The sequence below is a fragment of the Pan troglodytes genome, chromosome 2 (genome assembly GCF_028858775.2).
Source record: "Pan troglodytes isolate AG18354 chromosome 2, NHGRI_mPanTro3-v2.0_pri, whole genome shotgun sequence".
Lineage (NCBI taxonomy): Eukaryota > Metazoa > Chordata > Mammalia > Primates > Hominidae > Pan > Pan troglodytes.
In genome coordinates this window covers 112421824-112446935 of record NC_086015.1, presented here as the reverse complement: position 1 = coordinate 112446935, position 25112 = coordinate 112421824, and the positions used below count along the sequence as shown (strand labels likewise).

At 36.5% G+C, this 25112-nt stretch overlaps 1 protein-coding gene across 7 annotated transcripts in view; it reads left to right on the top strand.

The window, feature by feature from the left end:
• Nucleotides 1–25112, top strand: part of MORC1 (MORC family CW-type zinc finger 1) — a 159803-nt gene that overhangs the window by 16873 nt on the left and 117818 nt on the right. For 4 of the 7 annotated variants that reach the window (XM_526261.8, XM_054680866.2, XM_016941616.4 and 1 more), the window contains exons 5-8: nucleotides 905–995; nucleotides 1948–2056; nucleotides 6340–6499; nucleotides 7867–7972. In XM_526261.8, coding sequence (XP_526261.2) covers nucleotides 905–995; nucleotides 1948–2056; nucleotides 6340–6499; nucleotides 7867–7972 — 466 coding nt within the window. The remainder of the gene's footprint in view (nucleotides 1–904; nucleotides 996–1947; nucleotides 2057–6339; nucleotides 6500–7866; nucleotides 7973–25112) is intronic. The other 3 variants (XM_063806956.1, XM_063806955.1, XM_063806954.1) reach the window with 1 other exon arrangement.

The window sequence follows — 25112 nt, the reverse complement described above, 5'->3', positions numbered from 1 at the left end:
CGGAGGATTACTGTCTAGAATTCCAGAATACCTGGAGAGGTCGGGAGAATGACTTGGAACGTCTGAAATGATTAGCCTTCGTTCCCAGGTAGTATCAGAGCAGAGGTCATCCTGCCCCTCTTAGTCTCACATGGGCCTGGTTAAGGGCTAAATTCGTGGGGAAATTACTAGTGGTACAAGTAATTATAACACTTGTAATTTGGTAACACCCACCAAGTGCCAAGTTTTGTGTTCAGGATTTCACAAATACATCATCTCATTTCATTTGTTTCATTTATCTTCATCAGCAACACCGTGATATAAGTATTACGTAGTTCCCTCTTACAGCACATGGAAATTAAGGCTCAGACTTTTAAACTCTACCTAAGGCCACATGGTTAGGTCTGTCTCATCTCTTTCAGTATACAGTTGTTTCTTAGTATCTGTAGGGAATGGATTCCAGGACCTTTCTAGGATACCAAAAGCTGTGGAAAGAAGATGGCACGGTATTTCTGTATAACCTATATATATCCTCCTGTATACTTTAAATCTTTTCCAGGTTCCTTATAATACCCAATGCAGTGTAAATGCTATTAAATAGTTGTTATACTTTGTTGTTTAGAGACTAATGACCAAAAAAAAAAGTCTGTACGTGGTCAGTCCAGATGCAATTTTTTTTTTCTGAATATTTTCAGTCCAAGATTAGTTGAGTCCATGAATGTGGAGCCTGCCGTACCTTGGGCTGACTGTAATACCATTAAGACCCTTGTCAGAGACTATGGATTCTGATGAAAATCCTTGTCTCTGGGCTGACCCAAGAGCTATGGGTTTGTCCTGATGTTCTGAGGAATGTGAGATCCTGACAGCTGGGCCTCAGGCCAGTGTCAGTCTTCTTAACCACCTTAAAAGTCACTGTCAATTACAGAGGAAGCTTCAGACATCATTTACTTTGGACGATCCAAAAAACGGCTGTCAACCTTGAAGTTCATAGGGCAATACGGCAATGGTCTTAAAAGGTGAGAATTTTTTTTCCCTTAAGACATATATTATTGATACTGGGAACACTGTTTATAAAGCAATTTACACAGAATGATGCAGGCATGTAAAGCTTTAAAAAATATATAAACTTGAGGCAGGGGTGACCTACTTTGTGTTGGAATCTCCATATACAAAACTGACTTTTTTTTTTTGAGACAGATTCTCACTCTGTCACCCTGGCTGGAGTGCAGTGGTGCGATCTTGGCTCACTGCAACCTCCGCCTCCTGGGTTCAAGTGATTCTCCTGCCTCAGCCTCCTGGGCAGCTGGGATTACAGGCATGAGCCACCATGCTCAGCTAATTTTTGTATTTTTGTAGGGACAGAGTTTCACCATGTTGGCCAGGCTAGTCTCGAACTCCTGACCTCAAGTAATCAGCCCGCCTCGGCCTCCCAAAGTGCTGGAATTACAGGCATGAGCCACCACGCCCGGCCCATAACTGACTTTTATCTTTACGACATTTTAAGTTAATTCTCCCAAATAATAAAATTAATCCTCTTTCAAAGATTCCTGAAGCGGTACGCCTGTACTTTAGTGCTTTGTTGCATCTCTATGTTCTGTTGTTTCCCAAAGCATATTTTAACCTAGGTGCTGTGTCTGCAGCTCTTTGTTTTAGTATGCTGCATTGAAAGGTCAGGACATGAGGCTCACTTGTACGGCTCCTACCTGAGACAGATGATTGTTCTTTTGAGCCCTGAGTGGACCCTTTCCCCTGAAGCCAAACCTCAAGCAAGAGTGTGGAGCTGGCTTAGTTCAAATTCTTCTGCTTTACTTTGAAAAAAAAAAAAAATTGTACCCTCTTGATGACGGGTCAGCAGAACAGAGTGTTGGAAAGAACATCCTGTTACAGTACACAGTGATAACAGCCTGCCTGTTTCTTCCTTTTTAGTATTTGAGGTGTAAAACATGATGTTCTTCATTTTTAATATAGTGGGTCCATGAGAATTGGAAAAGACTTTATCCTTTTTACGAAGAAGGAAGAAACGATGACCTGTGTGTTTTTTTCTCAGACATTCTGTGAAGAAGAAAGTCTTAGTGAGGTAAGAGTTGAAGTTTTCCTTCTGTTCCCATAGCAATGATGTTGCTTTCATTTACTCTCTCAGGAGGTGAAGTCTTGTCATGGGTTCTTTCTGATATGATTTAGAAACTTAGGAATATGTTTGGGAAATGGAGAGAAGGTATCAAGACATTCTGGGGACATCAAAGACCTGTCCTCTTGACCCTTTCCTGAGAACTTCATTTTCATTATCCATGTGCTCAAATCTCCCAAAGTAAGAGGCTCCCTTAGACATGATGAGCTTTTTAGAAGAAACCTGCAAAATCTTTCCACCATATATGCCATAAATTGATTATCATTTTAAAAATAAATAAAATATTGGAGTCAAAGACTTGGAATACAAAATGTAAAGAAATTAATGCAAAATAGACTTAAAACTGTAACTCTGGTGACCATAATTTCAACTCCATTTGCTGATCCAGAGGCAATTTATTAATTACCAGTGCCTGAGTTTTATTATTATGGCTATCAGTTATAATTCAATATAACAAATACATGTTGAGGAACTACTCTCTGCCTAGTACTGGATAGACTCTATGAAGGTAGAAAAGAAGCAGAAGGTCACATGGCCATCTAAGAGTCTTCAGCTTTATCACAAAATAAGGTAGACACATATGAATTGGATAAAAAAGTGAGGGTATTTAAAAAGAATGCTCCTCAATGAGTCTGTGTGGCTACTGTTACCAGATTATCAAAAGCAATGATATGGATGGAGAGATAGAGGGCCTTGAGTGCCCAATGAGGGTTTTATGGAGAGAGTACAACTTGCAGCTGGAAAAGCTGGTACTGGAGATTAATGGCCTCAGCAAGTCTCAGACCTGGAGATGCATATGGAGTTTGGATGGACGGTGTAGGACTGTGAGACTGCCAGTGGGTGGAGCTGGGTGACAGGAGCAGTCTGCAGGTAAAAAGGAGTAAGCCGTGTGGGAGCCTGACCTGAGGAAAAGTGATGCTGTAAGCATTTATGTTGCATGTTATGTGTGTAAAGGGCATGGAAAATTGGGCTAACCCTTAATTATAGCTTTCTTAAAATGGGCCATTCCCTTTTTTAAAAAAAACTAAAAACAGCAACCACTTCCCATTTCTACTTCCACAGAGACAACCTCTTACAACAATATTAACAAGTTCTAGCTGGGCACGGTGGAGTGCATCTGTAGTCCCAGCTACTCAGGAGGCTGAAGAGGGAGGATCACTTGAGCCCAGTAGTTTGAGGCCAGCCTGAGCAACATAGTGAGACCCTGTCTCAAAAAAATAAAATAAAAATAAAAATAAATGGCCTGTTCTTTTGATATTTACCTATGTATCTCTAAATAGCATGCCTGTATTGCTACTTCTTGATTTTATCTAGGCATTATCTATTAACCTCCCACTATAAAAGAGGATTTACCTACCTTTTTTCTCTGCTTCTATCATATAATCATAGTCTTCTCATCCCCCACCCTCAACATAGCTTTATTGTAATTTTAGCTATGACAATATTCAGTGTTTATAAGACTTTATAAACACTGTTCAAATTATACCAAGTCATCAACTATTATTTTTCCTTTTCATGTACAACTTATTTCCCCTAAAATTAATCATTGACTGCTTAGTTTTTTATGTGTATTACTGTCACTGAATATTTGCTTGGTTTTCTGTGTTCGTGTCACTGTGTTAACCCCAGTCTCAAAGTGCTGTCCTCTCAGTCCCATCTTCCTGATGAAGTCTGCTCAGGGCTTTCTCCTGTGCTGCAGCTCACACTCCTGCTTCCATGGTGGTGTTCAGCTGCCATCCTGGGATCTGCCTTTGCCCTCGTCTTGGTGATTCCCTTCCCCTCTCTTCTGTGTCATCTCTGAGATCCTAGATCTCACGTCTTCTTCCATAGCTTGCTCTCTCTCCTTGGTACAGCATGTTCTCCAGTGACTTCTTGAGCAAAGGAACATAGGGGGGCAAAATATCTGGAGACCTCACATGCATTAAAAGGTTTTTATTCCACCCTAACACTTAATGGTAGTTGGGCTTGATACTATTTCTAGGTTGGAATTTATTTTCTTTCAGGATTTCGAAGGTTTTGCTTCATTATCTAGTTTCTAGTGTTGTTATTGAGCAGTCTCAAGCCATTTAATTACTTAATCTTATATGTGACCCATTCGTTTTTTGTTTGTTTGTTTGCTTGCCTTTACTCTTTGAAGGTCAAAAGAATCTTCTTTGTCTCAGTATTCTGATTTCAGTGTTTTGCCTTTGCGTGGTCTATTTACACCCATTGTGCTGGTCACTTGTTGGGTCTTTTTGATTTGGAAACTCATATTCTTCAATTCTGGGATAGTTTCTTGTAATAGCTGATGATTTTCTTCTATTCATATTCTCTTTTCTATCCTTTTGTAACTCCTGTTTTTTAGCTATTGTATTCTGGAAGTGGTTCTCTAATTTTCTTAGCCTTTCCTTCCTGTTTTCTGAGTTTTACATTTTTGCTTTATTTTCTGGGAGATGTTCTAATATTTATTTTTGAACCCTTTTGTTACCAGAAAGGGGTCTGATCCCAGACCCCGAGAGAGAGTTCTTGGACCTCGTGCAAGAAGGAATTCAGGGCGAGTTCATAGAGTGAAGTGAAAGCAGTTTATTAAGAAAAAAGTAGAGGAATAAGAGAATGATTACTCCATAGGCAGAGCAGTGGCCTGGGCTGTTCAACTGAGTATACTTATAGTTACTTCTTGATTATATATGCTAAACTAGGGGTTGATTATTCATGAGTTTTCCAGGAATAGGGTGGGCAATTCCAGGAAGTGAGGTTTCCTCCCATTTTTAGACCATATAGGGCAACTTCCTGACATTCCCATGGCACTTGTAAACTGTCATGGCACTGGTAGGGGTGCCTTTTAGCGTGCTGATACATTATAATTAGCATATAATGAGCAGTGAGGATGACCAGAGGTCACCATCTTGGTTTTGGTGGGATTTGGCCAGCTTCTTAGTGAAGCTGGGTCAGCAGGGTCTTTGTGACCTGTATCTTGTGCCCACCTCCTATCCCATCCTGTGACTAAGAATGCCTAACATGAACATGCAGCCCAGTAGGTCTCAGCCTTATTTGACCCAGCCCCTGTTCAAGATGGAGTCACTCTGATTCAAACACCTCTGACACTTTCACTGAATTTTTTTCTGTAATCATATTCTTAATTTCCAAGAAGTCTTTCTTATTCTCTGAATGTTTCTTTTTCAAAAAATCTCGTTCTTGTTTCATGGATACAGTATTTTCTCTTATAACTCTGAAGACATTAACAATAATTGATTTTTGCCTTGTTGAAATTTTCATCTTTTTATGGTTTCTGTTTTCACTGAGTTACTTTGTTTATAATTATTTGTTCTCTATTATCATATTAGAGGCTTTTCTTAGATGGCCGTTACTCCTAAATACTTTAAAGATAAGTCCAGTAAAATGACGAGTGCAAGCTCTGAGACTGTGAGTGGGGCCTGGCTGCTATGATTGTCACAATAATGTGATCTAACTGAGCTTTTTTTTTTTATTGGGGAATCCTTAATGTAATTGTCTTTGTGTCTTTCCTTCTGGGTTGGTCAGATTTTTCAAGGAAGACTCCTAGTCTTCTGCCTACAGACCTACCTGTCAGCTTCTGGGAGACAAATGGGAACGAGATCTGAAGATCTCAGCATCTGCTAAGTATACTTTCACTCGGTCTATCTCATCTTAGTAAGGTGCCCCCAAGAGCAGTGCCTGGTATGTCTTCCAGTCTAGAAATCCATTGTTCTACTCTTTCCAGAGGGTAAATATCCAGACCCTGGGGGTTGAGGAGGAGCTGTTGCTGATGGGGATCTAAATGCTACTTATAGTTCTCTTCTCCCCCTACCCCAACTCTAGAGTTAACTCCTGCCATCAGTCCCTGAGAATTACAGTGTAGGAATTCTGAATTGCAAATCAGGCTGGCTCTTCTTTCTGGCTTGGGCTTTAGGTTGCTTTTCTTGCGTGTGCTGTCATCTGCTTTTCAACTTTTAAAATGCTGATTCTGTTGTTTCCTCTGCCATTCTACCCTTCAAGAGGGAGTTGAAGTACACTCCATCTGTTCCCATATTCCATAATGGAGTATTTTAAAATACAATCCTGTCTATACACATTTGTTATTTGTCTCTTATACAACTAGATTATAGGAGGAAAATGAACTTTTAACTTAGTGTTTTGTAATTTGTCTAGATGAAGAGTGGAATGAAATAGATAAGACAAAAGAATAATGTTTTTTGTGTATTTCATAATAAATTGATGTGTTTTTTTTTAAATAGGTTGTAGTTCCAATGCCCTCGTGGTTAATAAGAACCAGAGAATCTGTCACAGATGATCCCCAGAAATTTGCAATGGAATTATCTATAATTTATAAATACTCCCCATTTAAAACTGAAGCAGAATTGATGCAGCAGTTTGATGTGATCTATGGAAAATGTGGTAAGATCATCAAAACTCTGACAATTTGATGGAAGTATTTGTTTTCAGTGTCTTATCAAAGACACTGTACATATGTTTTCATTTTTTTTGTTCTTATAATCTCATGTGGATTCACACTGGGGACAGTCATTTATTTTATCCATATGAGCTTTGTCTTAAGAGCATCCAAACAAATTACTGTAAATCCCTGACACTGGGAGAAGGATGTGTACTTGCATGAGCTTGGTGAAACTGGGTAAGAAGAGGATGATACAGGCTATGACCACAGGGACTCCACAGTCGCTGCACTAGATAGCAAAGTTAGGAGACACTTATTGCATCATTTGAGATAGAGTGATAACAGGTATGTAAGAGAGTTAGCAACTTATAAAATAACGAATTAATGTCTCTGTGGCAAAGAGTTAGCAAAAGCATTGCAGACATTCTTCTCCAGATTAACAGATCTTTTCCCCATTCTTTCCACCTCCACCAACTTTCTGTTCAACACGTCGAATGCACTGTGTCTACTGACACAGTTGATCCAGGATTTAGACACAGCCATTTAGCCCATGTTCTTAGCTACTATACTATTCTCCCTTGTGTTTAAGAACTACCAAAAAGTATAATTAGTTGTCCTCTTAATTTCTCTAATGATCCTGTTTGACTTTGTATCATAATCAACTGGAAATAATTTGGACTTTTTTTGTTAATCATGCCTTGGAGCAGGGGTCAGCAAATTATGGTCTCGGGTCAAATGTGGCCCCATAACTGTTCTAGTAAATAAAGATTTATTGGAACGCAACCACACTCATTCATTTATGTATTCTCCATTGCTGCTTTCATGCTTCAGTGGCAGAGCTGCATTGTGAATAGTAGCAACAGAGACCGTATGGCCTGCAAAGCCTAAAATATTTACTATCTGGCCCTTTATGGAAAAAATTTACCAACACCTGCTATAGTGTATGAAAACAATATTTCTTATTTGTACAATGTTTAAAAACCCTTCTTTGTTTTTATGTGTGTTAAATTCAGTACTACCAATGAGAGCTTTACCTATAACACAAGCTTGGCTCAGGCTCTCAACAAATTTCATAATGCAAATTATGAAAAGAGTGCCAAAGTTTAAAAATCCACATTGAAAGACTTGTAATGAATTGAATAGTAATAAGAGGCACCATACTGTAGAAACTCAGCACTCTTTGGCAGGGAGTGAAACTTGCTAGAAGACATATCTTGGCTTAGCCAAAGAGTTAGCCAAACATACTATTTACTGAAGTACAAAAGAAAATTTTATAGCAGACTCAGTTCCATAGATGAAATGATAGCACAATGACTAGCATTTAGTGTATTTAAAATACTGACAAGTCAAACATCTATTTTTCTACCAGGTACTTTGCTGGTTATTTATAACTTGAAGCTTCTGCTTAATGGAGAACCAGAGTTGGATGTTAAAACTGACAAAGAAGATATACTGATGGCTGGAGCTCTGGAGGAGTATGTGTGTGTTTGACAGAATGTTTTTCAACAATGGTGGTGAGCTAGAGTTAGGAGCCCTGCATCCTGGCTCCAGGTCTGAGGTCACTGGGCTTTAGCACTGGGAAAATTCATCTTACCCTAGTTACCAGTAAAGTTGGGCTAGGTCAGTGGTTTCCAAACTTTAAGCTTCAGAGTGCCCTGGGATGTTTCTTGAGAAGTACAGGGTCTGGGGCCTCATCTTGACCTACTGAGTCAGAATGTCCAGATACCAAGCCTAGGAATCAGTCTTTTTCAAATGTTCCCCAGATGATTCAGAGGTGCCAGCATATTTAGGGACCACTGGAATATACGACTTCTAAAGCTTTCTAATACCTTGACTCCTAATTTGTAGATATTAAAACTGAAAAAAACCTGCAGAGTTTATTATTCATTACAGATCATTAAAAATGGACAGACATCAGGATAGTGTGAAGCAAAAAGGAATATGACCAAGTGGCAATTTAATCATTATTTTCTGTATGAAAAAGAGTGGAGAAAGAATGAAATAGCGACAAAAGCTAGGTTTCTCTAAAATAACAGTGTTACTTACAACTTAGCTCGAGCCTGCAGTTTTTTAGTCTCAGAATACTACAGCTAGAAGAGATTGTAAAGGTAATTTAATCCAGTGCGATTTATTTTGTATTTCAGTGTTGTACAATAGAAATATAATGAGAGCCACAACGAGGGACATATTTAATCTTAAATTTTCTAGTAGCCATGTTAAGAAAAGTAAAAAGAATAGGTGAAATTAATTTTAATAATGATTTTAATCCAATATATCTAAAATATTGTCATTTAAATTTCAATATGAAAAATATTGATGATATTTTGTATTCTTTTTTTTAATCCAAAGTCTTTGAATCCAGTGTGTGTGTTGCAACATACAGCACATATGAATTTGGACTAATGCCCAATAGCCACAGGTGGCCAGTAGCTACCATATGTTTTTAGACTAAGGTGTTAAGACCCAAGTAGACGTGTCAGGTTACAGAGAACTTCTTTTGCTTTTCCCAATGAGGTGAAATTTAGAAATTTCTTTCCACAGTTAGCAAATAACTATTTGATAACACACTTTTAGATTACCTTCTCTCCTTATTGCTGATGTATGTTTTTTCTCATATTCCAACATGTGGAATTCCTAATATACACATAAATGGAGGGATTTTTTTTCTTTTGGAAAAAAATATTCAGCCTAATGGCTGTCACACAAATGCTGGGAACCCCTGTGCCAGCATTAATATGCCAGTGTCAGAAAGGAGTCCCAGAATTTTCAGCATCTCTATTACTATCTTCCCCTTTTCCTGCTGCCTCTGCCCTTCTAGTTGCCAGCTGGTTCCAAAACCGATATTTCATGCTATTTAAAAGCATTTTGAAACAGTTATCTGTCAGAGTGCCTTGGCATTTCCACACTGGCATTAGAAAACAATACATTGTTAGAGGGATAATTTGACAGCTACGTCTTTGGAAAGATGTTCTTGCTGTTCCCAGATTGTGTAATGAAGCCAGAGCTTCTCTAGCCATTTAGGCAGTTAATTACAAAATAAAGAAAATGAATCAGACCTAAAACATGTACACTTTCACTTTGGCACATAGATCACACTGGATTTTCTAATTTGTTTTTCAGCAAAAAAATTTTTTTAGTTTAATCACAAGAAAAGCCTTTAAAGACAGGGCTAGGATTTTATAAGGAAGAATCACTGTAAAGAGGATTCAGTTTCTGAACTGAGGACGCGATACATTTCATGGCCTCTGACACGAGTACTGTGATGGTGCCAAGAAGGGATAGCATCACCACCTCCTCGGGGGTAGCAGTGCCTCTGTAGTTTTTTTCTGTAAAAGATTTGCCCTTAATTCCACTTCATTGTTGATTTTGACCTACTGTCTCCTCCCCATCACTCCCAAGCTCCCTTTAAACTTAGAACATACTTTTTATTTATTTATTTATTTATTTTTTTAGATGGAGTCTCACCCTGTTGCCCAGGCTGGAGTGCAGTGGTGCCATCTTGGCTCACTGCAACCTCTGCCTCCTGGGTTCAAGCGATTCTCATCCCTCAGCCTCCCAAGTAGCTGGGATTACAGGCATGTGCCACCTTGCCCAGCTAATTTTTTGTATTTTTAGTAGAGACGGAGTTTCACCATGTTGGCCAGGCTGGTCTTGAACTCCTGACTTCAGGTGATCTGCCCCCCCAGCCTGCCAAAGTGCTGGGATTACAGGCATGAGCCACTGCACCTGGCCAACATACATGTATTTTTAACTTGTTAAAAAATGGTACATAGTTTACCACACAAGGTTATGGATAATGGTGTGGTCCCATGGGTTCTAACATTAATATCCAATTACTCTTCAGTAAGAGACTAGAAAAGACATAAATTCTTAGTCCTAAAGGATTAGTTCTGGTCCAAGGTGGGTCTTTTTTCTGAGTCCTCTTTCATTTATGGCTTCTGATATTTGAACCTCTAATCTGGTGCAGTTTATAATATAACACATTTTTTACCATTTCTTTTCCTGGTGATTATTGTATCCCCTTATCTCTACTGGGTAGGATTGTACAGCTGTCCAAAACAATTTTCAAATCTTGAAACTATGTAATTTTCAGGTTTGGTCTTAGATATTAGAGTCCTGCTGATTCTGAAAATAATTTAATTTTCTGTATAGGAATGTGAAAATTCAAACTTTCAAGCTGTATTGGCCTCAGGGAAGAGGTGTTTTGGCATTATTTATTTAACATAGTTCTTGTGAACATTTGACATCGTGTTTTTTTTTTTTTTTTTTTTGAGACGGAGTTTTGCTCTTGTTGCCCAGGCTGGAGTTCAGTGGTGCAGTCTCGGCTCACTGCAACTTCTGCCTCCTGGGTTCAAACGATTCTCCCACCCCAGCCTCCCAAGTAGCTGGGATTACAGGCATGTGCCACCACTCCAGGCTAATTGTTTTGTATTTTTAGTAGAGATGGGGTTTCACCATGTTGGTTAGGCTGGTCTTGAACTCCTAACCTCAGGTGATCCACCCACCTCGGCCTCCCAAAGTGCTGAGATTACAGGTGTGAGTCACTGCGCCCGGCTTTGACAACAGTTTTAAACATAGGATTCAAAACCTTTTATCATTCTGCTTTGGGCTGAGGCACTAACAGCAGTAATCAGACCAGTGGCAGGGTTTTCTTTCAAGATGACAATCACGTCAAGAGAATTTCAGTAGAAGTGATGTTCAAGCACATGAACAGTGGTGGCCTGTGGTTTGGCAATATCAGTTTAAAGGTGACCTGTTTCCACTTAAATTAAAAAAAAAATTTCCAATAGATAGCAGTCATCAGAATTTCAGAATGCACATGATACACAAGTCTGCATTTTATTTGTGAAATATTAAATTGAATTTTGAAATTGTGAATATGACTTACAGAGAGTGCCAGGGAATCATACATAGGTTCCAGGGCTATATGCAGAAAGTGAGTTGAATTTGCAGGGTAAGAATTATCTTAAATTTATATGTCGCTGTAAACTTAGGCAGTGTTTTCTGAAAGGGAAGAAGATACAAAAAATAACTTTGTAAAAAATCAAAAGAAAATCAAGAGTTTGAAACAAAGGGTAGGGGTAATGACAAGAATACTGAACAGTGAAGCAAATGAAAGTGGGCTAATGACAGAAAACAAGATGTTTCTTCAGGGCTGGGCTAGGTGTGTTTACTAATTTATGTTGTGGTAATTTTTTGGAACTCTGGACCCAAATCCCACATCTCAAACTTTTGTAGATGTTTTCTTCCATTAAATTGCATTTTTTCTCTTTAAATAGTCCATTTGTGCAAAACAAAATCCTTAGTTAATTCTTTCCCTCTGTCTTATTGGTGGCTTTTAGTAAGCTTCATTTACAGTCATACAGATGATTAAAGTTTAGAGTCATTTTCAGAAGTCCTTCATTGAGTGGGTACAGAAGTTAACAGGCTAGTGGAGAGTTTTAAAATGAGTCACTGCCCATCATGACCTCCTATGTGGTTAGTATGGATTCTCATCTGTGAAATCTACAGGACTGTAATTCTACTTTGGCATTCCTTACATAGAGATCTTATTTCATTCATAGGACATAGACCTCTTTATGTGGATACCAGGATGGAATCTTAATATGGATTTTAAAATTACGTGTAAGATATGCCACTGAATTGGATCCAAGCATTACTTTTCTTTTAGACTTTTATTTTAGGTTCAGGGGTACACACGTAGGTTTGTTATGTAGGTAAACTCATGTCACAGAGGTTTGTTTTACAGATTATTTCATCACTCAGATATTAAGCCCAATAGCCAACAGTTACCTTTTCTGCTCCTTTCCCTCCTCCCACCCTCCACGCTCAAGACCCCAGTGTCTATTGTTTCCTTCAGTGTGTCCATGTGTTCTCATTATTTAGCTTGCACTTGTAAGTGAGAACCTGCAGTATTTAGTTTTCTGTTCCTGTGTTAGTTTGCTAAAAATAACAGCCTCCAGCTCTATCCATATTCCTGCAAAAGACATGATCTCGTTCTTTTATATGGCAGCATAGTATTCCATGGTATATGTACCACATTTTCTTTATCCAATCTGTCATTTATGGACATTTAGGTTCCATATCTTTGCTATTGTGATATAGTAAATAGTGCTACAGTGAGCATTTGCATGCATGTGTCTTCATGACAGAATGCTTTATATTATTCTGGGTATATACCCAGTAATGGGGTTCCTGGGTTGAACGGTAGTTCTACTTTTTAGCTGTTTGAGGAATTGCCATAGTACTTTCCACAATGGTTGAACTAGTACACTCCCACTAACAGTGTATAAGTATTCCCTTTTCTCTGTAGCCTCTCCAACATTTGTAATTTTTCAACATTTTAATAATCGCCATTCTGACTGGTGTGAGATGGTAGGTTTTGATTTGCATTTCTCTAATGATCAGTGATATTGAGGTTTTTAAAATATGCTTGTTGGCTGTATGTATGTTTTCTTTTGAAAAATATCTGTTCATGTCCTTTGCCCATTTTTTAATGGGTTGTTTCTTTTTCTCTTGTAAGTTTAAGTTTCTTACAGATGCTCGATATTAGACCTTTGTCAGATGCATAGTTTGCAAATACTTTCTCCCATCCTGTAGGTTGTCTCTTTACTTTGTTGATAGTTTCTTTTGCTGTGCAGAAGCTCTTAAGTTTAATTAGATCCCACTTGTCAATTTTTGCTTTTGTTGTAATAGCTTTTGGTATCTTGTCATGAAATCTGTGCCTGTTCCTATGTCCAGGATGGTATTACCTAGGTTGTCTTCCAGGGTTTTTATAGTTTTGGGTTTTACATTTAAGTCTTTAATTCGTCCTGAGTTAATTTTTGTATGTGGTATAAGGAAGGGGTCCCGCTTCAATCTTCTGCATATGGCTAGCCAGTTATCCCAGCACCATTTATTGAAGAGGGAGTCTTTTCCCATTGCTTCTTTTTGTCAGCTTTGTTGATGATCAGATGGTTGTAGGTGTGCAGCCTTATTTCTGGGCTCTCTTTTCTGTTTCATTGATCTATGTGTCTGTTTTTGTACCAGTACCATGCTGTTTTGGTTACTGTACCCCTTTAGTATAATTTGAAGTCGGGTAATGTGATGCCTCCAGCTTTGTTCTTTTTGCTTAGGATTGCTTTGGCTAGTCAGGCTCTTTTTTTGGTTCTGTATGAATTTTAAGATAATTTTTTCTAGTTCTGTGAAGAATGTCGTTGGTAGTTTGACAGGAATAGCATTGAATCTGTAAATTGCTTTGGGCAGTAAGGTCGTTTTAATGATATTGATTCTTCCTATACAGGAGCATGTGATGTTTTTCCATTTGTTTGTGTCTTCTCTGATTTATTTGAGCAGTGTTTTGTAATTCTCCTTGTGGAAATCTTTCACCTCCCTGTTTAGGCATATTTCTAGGTATTTTATTCTTTTTGTGGCAATTGTGAATGAGATTGCCTTCCTGATTTGGCTCTTGGCTTGGCTGTTGTTAATGTATAGGAATATTAGTGACTTTTGTACATTGATTTTGTATCTGCAACTTTGCTAAAGTTGTTTATTAGCCGAAGGAGCTTTTGGGCTGAGACTGTGGGGTTTTCTAGATATAGAGTCATGTCGTTTGCAAACACACGTAGTTTGGCTTCCTCTCTTCTATTTGGATGCCTCTTATTTCTTTCTCTTGCCTGATTGCCAAGCAATAGTTTTCTTTACTTCTCATATACCTCACTGTCCCTTGTTGTTTGCCAGGTGGTTCAGCACCTGTTCAAGAGGCATTAATTTGGGGGGCAGAGGATGGAGTGGGAATGAAGGGAGGAGCTTCAATTAGTATTACAAATATTAACTCATTGAAAAATATTTAAACTTTCATAAACAGGTAAAGCAATGTAAAAGTGCGTCCTTATTCTCCACCTCAGCTCCCCCAGTCTCTCTTCTACTGTAGAAATTATTTTGCTACTTGGGATTTAAATCTATCTTCTAGATATTTATTATCTGTCACTTTATATTAGATTTAACTTACCATTTTTAAAATTTTGAAATAATTTGACTTTTCAAAGTTTTAAAGATAATACAGAAAATTCCCATGTATCTTTCATCCAGATTTCCCAAATGTTGATATTTTACCAACATCTGAAAAATTAGAAATTTGAAACATGTCTGTCCCAAGCATTTCAGATAAGGGATGGTCCACCTGTACATCAGTACTTCTCTGTTGATGGGCATCAGGTTGATTTTAATTTTTCACTTTTGGGAACAATGTCAGTCTTTGTACTTAAATTGTTAGACATTTAGACAAGTATTTATTTACTGTTGATTCTCAGAAATACTATTACTGGGTTAAGTGGTTGTAATTTCCTCAATGGTGGCATTTTGCAAAACCAAGGTACAATATGATAACCAGGACGTGAACCAGGGCATGAACACAATCCATCAGGTTTGATAGAAATCCACCAATGCATCTCTACAAATATCCCCTATATTACCCTTTATAATTATACACACCTCCTTCTTTCTCCATCAACTCGACTTAAAAAATAACTTTAAAAGAGTATATTGGTAAATAATAGATATACATATTTTCAGGGTATATGATACATTCATATAATGTGTAAAGTTAAAATAGAGGTAATTGGGATATTCATCCCCTTAAATATTTCTTTTCTTTATGCTGCAAACATTCTAATTATTCTCTTCTAGCTATTTTGAATAGTACCACAGATGATTGTTAACTATAGTTACCCTATTGATCTGTTGAACAGTAGGTCTTATTTCTTCTATTTAACTGTGTATTTCATCCCATTAAATCAACCTTTCTTCATCCCCATCCTATTACCTTGCCTCTGGTAACTACCAGTCTACTCTCTATCTTAATGAGATCCACTTTTTAAGCTCCTGCATATGAATGAGAACATGTTGTATTAGTCATTCTGTGCTTGGCTTATTTCACTTAACGTAATGACCTCCAATTCCATCCATGTTGCTACAGTGACAGGATTTCATACTTTTTTATGGCTGAGTAGTATTCTGTTGTGTATATGTACAACATTTCTTTATGCATTCATCCACTATGGGCACTTAGGTTGATTCCGTATTTTGGCTATGTTGAATAGTGCTGCAGTAAACATGGGAATACAGATATCTCTTTGATAGATTCAGTTTCTTTCCAGTAATGGAATTGCTGGATCATATAGTAGTTCTATTTTTAGTTTTTTGAGGAGGCTTCATACCATTCTCCAAAATGGCTGTACTAACTTACATTCCTACCAACAGCATCCGAGGGTTCCCCTTTCTCCACATCCTCACCAGTATCCGTTATTCCCTGTCTTTGGATAAAAGCCATTTTAATTGGGGTGAGATGATATCTCATTGTGGTTTTGGTTTACATTTCTGTGATGATTAGTGATGTTGAGCATTTTTCCATATACCTTTGGCTATTTGTATGTTGTCTTTTGAGAAATGTCTATTCGGGTCTTTTGCCCATTTTAAAATAAGATTATTTGGTATTTTGCCATTGAGTTGTTTGAGCTTCTTATATATTCTGGATATTAATCTTCTGTCAGGTGGATAGTTTGCAAATATTTTCTCCTATTCTGCAGGTTGTCTCATCACTTTGTTGACTATCTTCTTTGCTTTGCAGAAACTTTTTAGCTTGATGTAATGCCATTTGTCTATTTTTGTTTTAATTACCTTTGCTTTTGAGTTCTTACACACACACACAGACACATAGACAGACACACACACACAGACACATACACAGACAGACAGACAGACAGATAGACACACACACACCCCTTTGCCCAGATCAATTTCCTGGAGAGTTTCCCCAATGTTTTCTAGCTAGCTTTCTAGTAGTTTCATAGTTTTTGGTCTTACATTTAAGTCTTTAATTCATTTTGATTTGATGTTTGTATATGGTGAGAGATAGGGGTCTAGTTTCATTCTTCTGCATATGTATATTCAATGTTCTCAGCACCGTTTGTTGAAGAAACTGTCCTTTCCCCTTTGCACATTTTTGATGGTTTTGTCAAAAATCAGTTGGCTATAAATGCGTGGATTTATATCTGGGTTGTGTCTTCTTCTGTTCCATTGTTCTGTGTCTGTTTTTGTGCCATTACCATGCTGATTTGGTTACTATAATTTCGTAGTGTATTTTGGAGTCATGTAGTGTGACGTTCTTTGTTTTTTTTTGATCAGGATTGCTTTGGCTATTCAGTGTCTTCTGTGGTTCCATATAAATTTTAGGATTGTTCTTCTATTTCTGTGAAGAATACCACTGGTATTTTGATATTCTGTTGAATGTGTAAATTGCTTTGGGTGGTATTTAATATTCAACAACATTAATTCTTCCAATTCATGAGTGAGGAATATCTCCATTATGTTTCGAATTCTCTTCAGTTTCTTTCATCAGTATTTTATAATTTTCTTTGTATAGATCTTTCACTTCTTTGGTTAAATTGACTTCTAGGTGTTTTATATTCTTTGTAGCTATTATAAATGGGATTGCTTTCTTGATTTCTTTTTTAGATTGTTTGCTGGTGGCATATAGAAATGCTACTAATTGTATGCAGCTTTTGTATTCTTCCACTTTACTGAATTAATTTATCAGTTCTAACAGTTTGCTGGTGGTGTCTTTAGTTTTTTGTAAATATAAGGTCACATCATTCTGAAACAAGGCTATTTTGACTTCTTTCTTTCTGGTTTGAATGCCCCATATTTCTTTCTCTTGGCTAATTGCTATGGCCAGAACTTTCAGTATTATGAATAAAAGTGGTGACAGTGGGTGTCCCTGTCTTATTTCAGATCTTAGAGGAAAGGCTGTCAATTTCTGCTCATTCAGTATAATGTTAACTATGTGTTTATCATACATAGTTTTTATTATTTTGAGGTATATTACTTCTTTACACAGTTTATTAAGGGTTTTTATCATAAAGGGATGTGGAATTTTCTTGAATGATTTTTCATCATCAATTGAAATGATCCTAGGGTTTTCTCCTTGATTCTGTTAATGTGATGTTTCATGTTTATTTATTTGCATATGTTCAAGCATCCTTCCATCCCTGGGATGAATCTCATTTGATAAAGATGAATAATCTTTTTAATGTGTTGATGAATTCGATTTGCTTGTATTTTGTTGAGGATTTTTACATCTGTGTTCGTCGGTGACATTGGCCTGTAGTTTTCCTTTTTGGTTGTATTTGTCTGGTTTTGGTATCAGGGCAATGCTGGCCTTGTGGAATGAGTTTGAAAGAATTCCTTCCTCTTCAGTTTTTTTGAAGAGTTTGAGTAGAATTGGTATTAGTTCTTCTTTAAATGTTTGGTACAATTCAGCAGTGAAGACATCAGGTCCTGGGATTTTCTTTGATGGGCACCTTCTTATTACAGGCGTGAGCCACTGCGCCCAGCACTATATTACTATCTCTTAACAGGTTGCTGTAGATATTATTGTTTTTGATAGATTTGTCTTTTGGGTTTCATACTAGCATAATGAGTAGATTGTGCACCACAATTATTGTATTCTGGGTTTGTTCATGTAATTAATTTTACCAGTGGATCTTGTATCTCGAAAAGGTTTTTTTTTTTTTCTTTACCTTAGTATTTTGTTTTTTTCAGATTGAAAAAATACCTTTAGCATTTCTTGTAAGATGGGTCTGGTGGTGATGAATTTTGTTTGTCTAGGAAATGCTTTATCTGTCTTTTATATTTGAAGGATAGCTTTGCTGGATGCAGTATTCCTGAATAGCAGCATTTTTTTCAGCACTTTGAAAATATTGTTTCACTGTCTACTGTCCTGTATGGTTTCCATTGAAAAGTATATTGCTAGACGAATTGGAGCTCCTTTATGTGTTACTTGCTTCTTTCCTCTTGCTGCTTTTAGGATTCTCTCTTTGTCTTTGACTGTTGAGAGTTTGATTCTTATATGCGTTGGGGTAGTCTTATTTGGGTTGGATCTGTTTGGTGTTTTCTGAGCTTCCATACCTGGATATTTGTCTCTTTCTCAAGTTTGGGAAAATTTTCTGTTATTATTTCTTTGAGTAAGCTTTCTACCCCTTGCTCTTGCTTTATTCCCTCTTGAACACCAGTAATTCTTAGATTGGTCTTTTGAGGTAATTTTCTGTATCTTGTAGGCAATCTTTGTTTCTTTCATTTTTTTTTACTTTTTGCTCCTCTGTGTATTTTCAAATAAACTATCTTTGAGCTCACAGATTATTTCCTCTACTTGATCTATTCTGTTGTGCAGAGCCTTGAATTAATTTTTTAGTTCAGTAAGTATATTTCTCAGTTCCAAGATTTGTTTGATTTTTAAGTTATTTCAATCACTTTATTAAATTTCTTTAGTTACTGAATTACTTTTTTGTGTTACTTTGGAGACCACTGAGTTTCCTTAAAACTATTATTTTTAATTCTTTATCCGAGAGCTCACATATTGCTTTTTCACTAGGGTTAGTCACTGATTCCTTGCTTTGTTTGGGCAGGTCCTGCTTCTCTGTTTGCTGTTGTTTCTTGTGGATGTACATCTATGTCTTTGCACTGAAGGATTAATGACCTCTCCCAGTCTTCTCTGTCTGGTTTTTGTTTTGTTTTGTTTTCACTGGGTATGTTTACTTGAAGATTATTCATAATTTACCTGTTTTTTTTTTTTTTAATTGTTCTCCTAGGTTGCTGCCTTCTTTTCGGCACTAGGTGGTGCTATAACCCAGGTTGGCCTTGGCTCTAGTAAATCATCAGAGCACTGCCCTGTCCTAAATAGGGAAGGTCCTAAGGGGGATTTCCCAGCAGTGTGGGAAGGTTGGCTGGGGGTTTGTGCCCAAGGGACCTGTGGAACATACTTCCTGCAGTGTGATGCTGCTGAACGGCCACTTGATTTGTCTGAGTTACCTAGCACAGTTTCCAGGGCTGAGGACCGTAGTTTCCTACTGTCCTCAAGGATGTTTCTCCCTCCAGACACTTGTGAGGCTTCTCGTGGATTGAAGCAGGGACAGATCTCCTGTTGGGGAACCCAGGATAGTGGGGAAGCTGGTTGTTCACCTTGCTCTCACTTTTTCTGGTATAGAAACTGTGAGTCAGGAGGAAATTTTCTGCGTATTAGAAGATGGGCAGATTGGGGGAAAGATCATCATGGGTATGAAAGTTCAATTCTTGGCTGGGCGCAGTGGCTCACGCCTGTAATCCCAGCACTTTGGGAGGCCGAGGCAGGCAGATCACGAGGTCAGGAGTTCGAGACCAGCCTGGCCAACATACTGAAACCCTGTCTCTAGTAAATATACAAAACTTAGCCGGGCGTGGTGGCACATGCCTGTAGTCCTAGCTATTCAGAGGCTGAGGTGGGAGAATCACTTGAACCTGGGAGGTGGAGGTTGCAGTGAGCCAAGTCCGTGCCACTGCACTCCAGCCTGGGTGACAGAGTGAGACTCTGTCTCAAAAAAAAAAAAAAAAAAAAAAAAGGTTTAATTCTTGTACCATCTGCTAAGAATTTTTTCATTTCACTATGCTCTGGAAACTTTCCCATCCTGATATTTGAGTTCTGTGGTATTGCTGGTATTAATTTTGGCACTGTCTATTTGTTTTTGGTTTTCTGTTGTGGGGAATGTGAAGCCAGCTTGCTTCTACTTCTGCACCACCATTTTGGAAGCAGAAGTCTCTCAACTTGACTTTCAGCATTGTTATTTGTCTTATAAAATTTTTCAATTTTTTTGAGCTTGTATCTGTCAACATTTTTCTTTGTTTTTCTTATTTTGTAATTTTCAGCTCAAAAATGCTTTCCTTAACCATGATTTAGATGTATTCTCTTATAATTTACTCTAAGAATCTTAGTTTATTTCTTTATAGTCTTTTAATCTATCTTGATTGTTTTTGAATATGGTGCAAAGTGTGTGTACATGGAGGGTGAAGGATTAATTTAATATTGTTCTAATCTATATTTATGAAATAGTTCAGCCTTTTCCACTTATGTGAAATAAATCAGTACTATAAACTAAATTTTTATCATACATGGTTCTGTTTCTGGATGAACTATTCCTTTTCACTGGTATATTTTTAACTTCCTGCCCCATTAGAACTTAATTGCTACGGCCTTTATAATGTATTTTAATATTTAGAAGGGCAAATACCAAGCCTTTCTTTCACTGTTCTTTTAAAAATCATTATTTGCTATTCTTGCAAATATTCTTTATCTGAATTTTAAAAATCAGCTTTTCAAGTTTTATTATAAAAATGCTCTTGGGATTTTGATTGGTAGTTCCTTGAATTTATAATTAAATGGGAGAGAACTGGCACACTTATATGTTGGTTCTTATTCCAATCTTCTTTTATATAATTGAGTGGAGTTTTATAACATCATAGTATATCATAGTAATTAAATACAAGAGTTTGAAGGACTGTCTGTGTTCAGTTTATAGTTCTATAAGCTGTATTATTATGGTGATAGTTTGGCTGTGACCCCACCCAGATCTCATCTTGAAATCCCATATGTTGTGGGAGGAACCTGGTGGGAGGTAATTGAATTATGGGGGCAAGTCTTTGCTGTGGTGTTCTTGTGATAGTGAGTAAGTCCAACGAGATGTGATGGTTTTAAAAAGAGGAATTCCCCTGCATAAACTCTCTCTCTCTTTACCTGCTGCCATCCATGTAAGACGTGACTTGCTCCTCCTTGCCTTCTGCCATGATTGTGAGGCTTCCCCAGCCATGTGGAACTGTAAGTCCAATTAAACCTCTTTCTTTTGTAAATTGCCCAGTCTCAGGTATGTCTTTATCAGCAGTGTGAAAATGGACTAATACATGATATGGGAAAGGAATTCAGCCTCACAGGACCTCAGCTTATTTATCTGAAAATAATGATGATAAAAATAATAGTATTATATCCAGGGGTTGTTGAGAAGATTAAGTGATTTATGACATGAAAAGTGCTTAGGACACTACCTGACACATAATATGTACTCAATGATTGTTAGCTGTTATTACTTCTTCATATAGTTCTAGTATATTTCTTGTTAGGTATATTTTTGGGTATTTTATGACTCTTCTTGGTATTCATATAAGATTTTTTTCCTCCATTGCTTTTCTAATTATTCATTTGTTAAAAACCATTGATGTTTGCCTGTTGATTTTATATCTGACCACTTACTGAACTCTTTTATTCTAATAGTTTTCATTAGATTTTCTGTATAGTCTTATCATCTGCAAATAAGGACAGCTTTGTGATTTTGTGTCTTCCATTGCTCATCCTTTTTCTTTTTTCTTAATTTGGTTGGCTAGTTAAATAGAAGTGGTAATAGCAGGTATGCTTCTTTGCTTTGTTTTTGTCTTAATGGCATTTTTTATGTTTGACTATTATATGTGGTATTTATTCTAGTTACTATTCTTTTTAATCAATGGCTTTTGTGAAATTGAGAAATGTATTTTCAGTTTATAGAGTACATTTTATTTATTTTTTGTGTGAGGAAATGTGATTCTTATTCTTTTCTGCATAATAGCTGTATTCTACAGGTTTCAATTTTAATGCTTTTTGACATCTGTTGAAGTGATTTAGTTTTGTTTTTCTCCTTTAAAGTAGTGTTTTATTATAATAGAGTTTATGATGTTGAGTGATCTTTGCATTCCTCAGATAAACCCAACAAGATCATGATGTATTATTCTTTTACATGACTGTGTTCATTTTGTTGATCCTTTAAATTTTTTGCTTTTATGTTTGCACATGAGACTGGCTGTAACTGTGCTTTTATTATCATTTCCTTATTTAGTATTGATTGGTATATAGATTATGGTAGCCTCATAGAATGAGTTGGGAATTTCTTCCCCCATTTCTATTATTTGGAAGAGTTTATGTAAAGTGAGTCTTTTGTCTGCCCATAGATTTTTTAGAACTTCCTTGAAAATCTGGTTGCCTTATTACTTTATTTCTTTTATTACTTTTTAATGGTGCTAAGACTGTTATTCTATTCAGATTTTGGAATTTTGGGGCTTAAATTTGTCATTTATAATTTCTTATAAAAACATTCATTTTATTTATATTTTCCAGTTTGTTGACATGGAGTTTTTATAAAACTTATGTTTTCCTCTGATAGATTTTGTTCACTTTTTCTTCTTATATCATGTATTCTGCCATCTCTCTTTCTTGGCCAAAGAAATTTATTTCAATTGACTTTAAAAATAAAACAGTTTTGGATTTTTAAAATTAAGTCTGCTGGGATTACTTTTATTTTACATTTCTTTATTTTCTTATATCTTTTTTGGATTTGTTCATTTTTCTTTTTCTACTTCCTTGAGGTATGTGTTTTATTCATTGACTTTAAATTCCATTTTCTAATCTAAACAATAAGGTTCTTATTTCTCCTCTGCATTATATAATAGCTGTATTCTACAGGTTTCAAAATATAGAACTCTTACTGTTGTTTATTTCTGAATAGCTTATAATTTTATTTTGATTTCCTCTTATTCAAGAGTTGCTTTTTAAAAATGTTTTAAATCTACTAGTGCATATGTTTGCTTTTTGGAGAGAGGAGTCAGATATCTTTTTATTGTTGCTCTAATTGTATGGTGGTCAGAGAATCTAGCCAGTATTATATCTGCTCTTTGAAATCTGTTCAGATTTTCTTATGGGCTTATGTCTTAAACATTTTTTTAAAAGTGAATCTCTGATAGAGACAGAGCTGTATCCATTTCATTTGCATACATATTTTAATTAAGTATTCAAATCTTCCATGTCTTTTTTTCTTCTTCATTGCTTGGTTTCTGAGAGCAGTATGTTAGAATCTTCTACAATATTTATTGCTATGTACATACATTTTGTATTTCTACTAGTTTTTGTTATCTGTTTTCTGAGTCATTAGATTGTGACTTATGTGTAATCTTAAGTGAAGCTCTTATTAATACATAATGCCTGTCTGTGTCTGTTATTTCCCCCACTTCGTTTCTTTTTTGTCTAATATTAATCTCTCTATACTTGCTTTTTCTTGGTTAACATTTTCCTACTGTGTATTTTGCCACCACTTTCTTTCCAGCAGTGATATTTTGATTTTGATTTGTCTGTTACAAACAGCATATAACTAGATCTTTTTTTGCTTATTCTAACTGCTTCTGTCTTTTAGCTAATTCACGCTTACTGTGACATCTGCTATGGCTGGACTTGCTCTGCCTGCTTATACGTTGTATTTGCCTTGCTTCTTTTGTTGTTATTTAAGCTTTCTTATTTTTAAATTTATTTTATTCTGCTTTATTTTTTCTCTCCCCACTTTTTAATAATAATTGAGTTGTGTTTTTTTTCCCAAAAGGAAAAGTTTATTTTTTTTCTATTCTAATGATTTGCAAATTAGTTCCTCCATTATATACTTTCAGTGGATTAGTTTTACATTTTTAATAAACATGTCTAAACTTATGATTTTATTATCAAACTGTAGAGTTAATTAGTATGTATTTCATTTCACAAATAAGGTATGGTCTTAGTATGTATTTATCTTTCTTCCTTTCCAGTTCCACCTTTTAAAATTATTTTTTGTAGGATTTTAATTACACATTTTTATTACATCAGACATGAACAATTATTTAGACTAAATTAGAAGATTTGTTTTTTGTGTGTTTGTTTACTACTATATCTTCCATCCTGTATCTTTTTTCTTGGATTTATTAGTCAATTTGCTTTATTATATCCCGAAATGATTCTTTCAGAGTCTGTTGGAAGCTTTGTATCTCTACAAGTGTCTTTATTTTTCCCTTCCACTTCAATATTTGTTTAAATGGTTATAGAAATATTGGTTCAAAAATAGTTTCCCTTAGAACTATTTGCTTCTTTGACTTCTTGAATACATGTTGTTGATCAGAAGTCTGATAGAAATGTGATTACCAAATTATTGTAAATTACTTATTTTTTTCCTCTGGAGAACTTTCAGGATTTTCTCTTAACTTTTTTCTTTTTTTAATACTTTAAGTTCTGGGATACATGTGCAGAACTTGCAGGTTTGTTACATAGGTATACACATGCCATGGTGGTTTGCTGCACCCATCAACCTGTCATCTACATTACGTATTTCTCCTAATGCTATCCCTTCCCTAGCCCCCGATCCCCCGCCAGGCCCTGGTGTGTGATGTTCCCCTCCCTGTGTCCATGCGTTCTCATTGTCCAACTCCCACTTATGAGTGAGAACATGTGGTATTTGGTTTTCTGTTCCTGTGTTAGTTTGCTGAGGATGATGGTTTCCAGCTTCATCCATGTCCCTGCAAAGGACATGAACTCATCCTTTCTTATGGCTGCATAGTATTCCATGGTGTATATGTGCCACATTTTCTTTATCCAGTCTGTCATTGATAAGCATTTGGGTTTGTTCCAAGTCTTTGCTGTTGTGAATAGTGCTGCAATAAACATATGTGTGCACGTGTCTTTATAGTAGTATAATTTATAATTATTTGGGTGTATACCCAGTAATGGGATTGCTGGGTCAAATGGTATCTCTGGTTCTAGATTCTTGAGGAATTGCCACACTGTCTTCCACAATGGTTGAACTAATTTACACTCTCACCAACAGTGTAAAAGTGTTCCTATTTCTCCCCATCCCCTCCAGTATCTGTTTCCTGACTTTTTAATGATTGCCATTTTACCTGGCGTGAGATGGTATCTCTTTGTGGTTTTGATTTGCATTTCTCTAATGACCAGTG